This window comes from Etheostoma spectabile, chromosome 13 (assembly GCF_008692095.1).
Source record: "Etheostoma spectabile isolate EspeVRDwgs_2016 chromosome 13, UIUC_Espe_1.0, whole genome shotgun sequence".
Classification (NCBI taxonomy): domain Eukaryota; kingdom Metazoa; phylum Chordata; class Actinopteri; order Perciformes; family Percidae; genus Etheostoma; species Etheostoma spectabile.
Window position 1 is genome coordinate 12408747 of NC_045745.1, and position 552 is coordinate 12409298.

Genomic DNA, 552 nt, shown 5'->3' on the forward strand with positions numbered 1-552 from the left:
CCCCCTCGGTAGCTGTTATAAATTAAAAAAAAAAAACTTGCTGTTTGTACTCACTCTGTCTCCACAGCCAGCCTGACCTCAGAAGTGCCATGTATCTCAGCTGTTGTCTCAGTTCTTGTAGTAGTAATAGTAATAACAACAATAATAAAAATAACAATGCTAATAATAATCAAGTAAAAACAAATGGAGAAATTTCAATTTTGGTCTTTACAAGGCTAAATGATCTAGCCGCTGGTTTGGAACTCCTCTGCCTCTGTTTATATTCTCTCTGTCCAGCAGACAGTGAGGTACTGGTAGAATAATCTGGACTAAGTCTGACTCATGGGATCATTGTGGATTAGGAGAGGGTTTGGCCACGCCTTCTCGTCCTGTCTCATCTTCCTCTCTCTTTCTGGATCAATTTCTCTTGCTGCCTCTCATACCTTTTGTCATACCTAGTTCATATTGTTATGAAAACAGTATTCTAATACTTTTGTTACATGCTTATACAGTAAACTCTTGTGAGCCCTCTCATATTAATTTGCAATGCAAATATATACATATATATATATA

The 552-nt window shown here is 37.0% G+C and overlaps 2 protein-coding genes across 3 annotated transcripts in view; one reads left to right on the top strand and one right to left on the bottom strand.

The window, feature by feature from the left end:
* Positions 1-318, bottom strand: part of plekhb1 (pleckstrin homology domain containing B1) — a 19034-nt gene extending 18716 nt beyond the window's left edge. For both annotated transcript variants that reach the window (XR_004334596.1, XM_032533206.1), the window contains exon 1: positions 55-318. Coding sequence is in view for 1 of the 2 variants with exons in the window: in XM_032533206.1 (XP_032389097.1) it covers positions 55-91 (37 nt within the window). In the remaining variant the exon portion in view is untranslated. The remainder of the gene's footprint in view (positions 1-54) is intronic.
* LOC116700205 (lathosterol oxidase) overlaps positions 1-552 on the top strand; it is a 39654-nt gene that overhangs the window by 37442 nt on the left and 1660 nt on the right. The gene's annotated exons all lie outside the window — the stretch shown is intronic.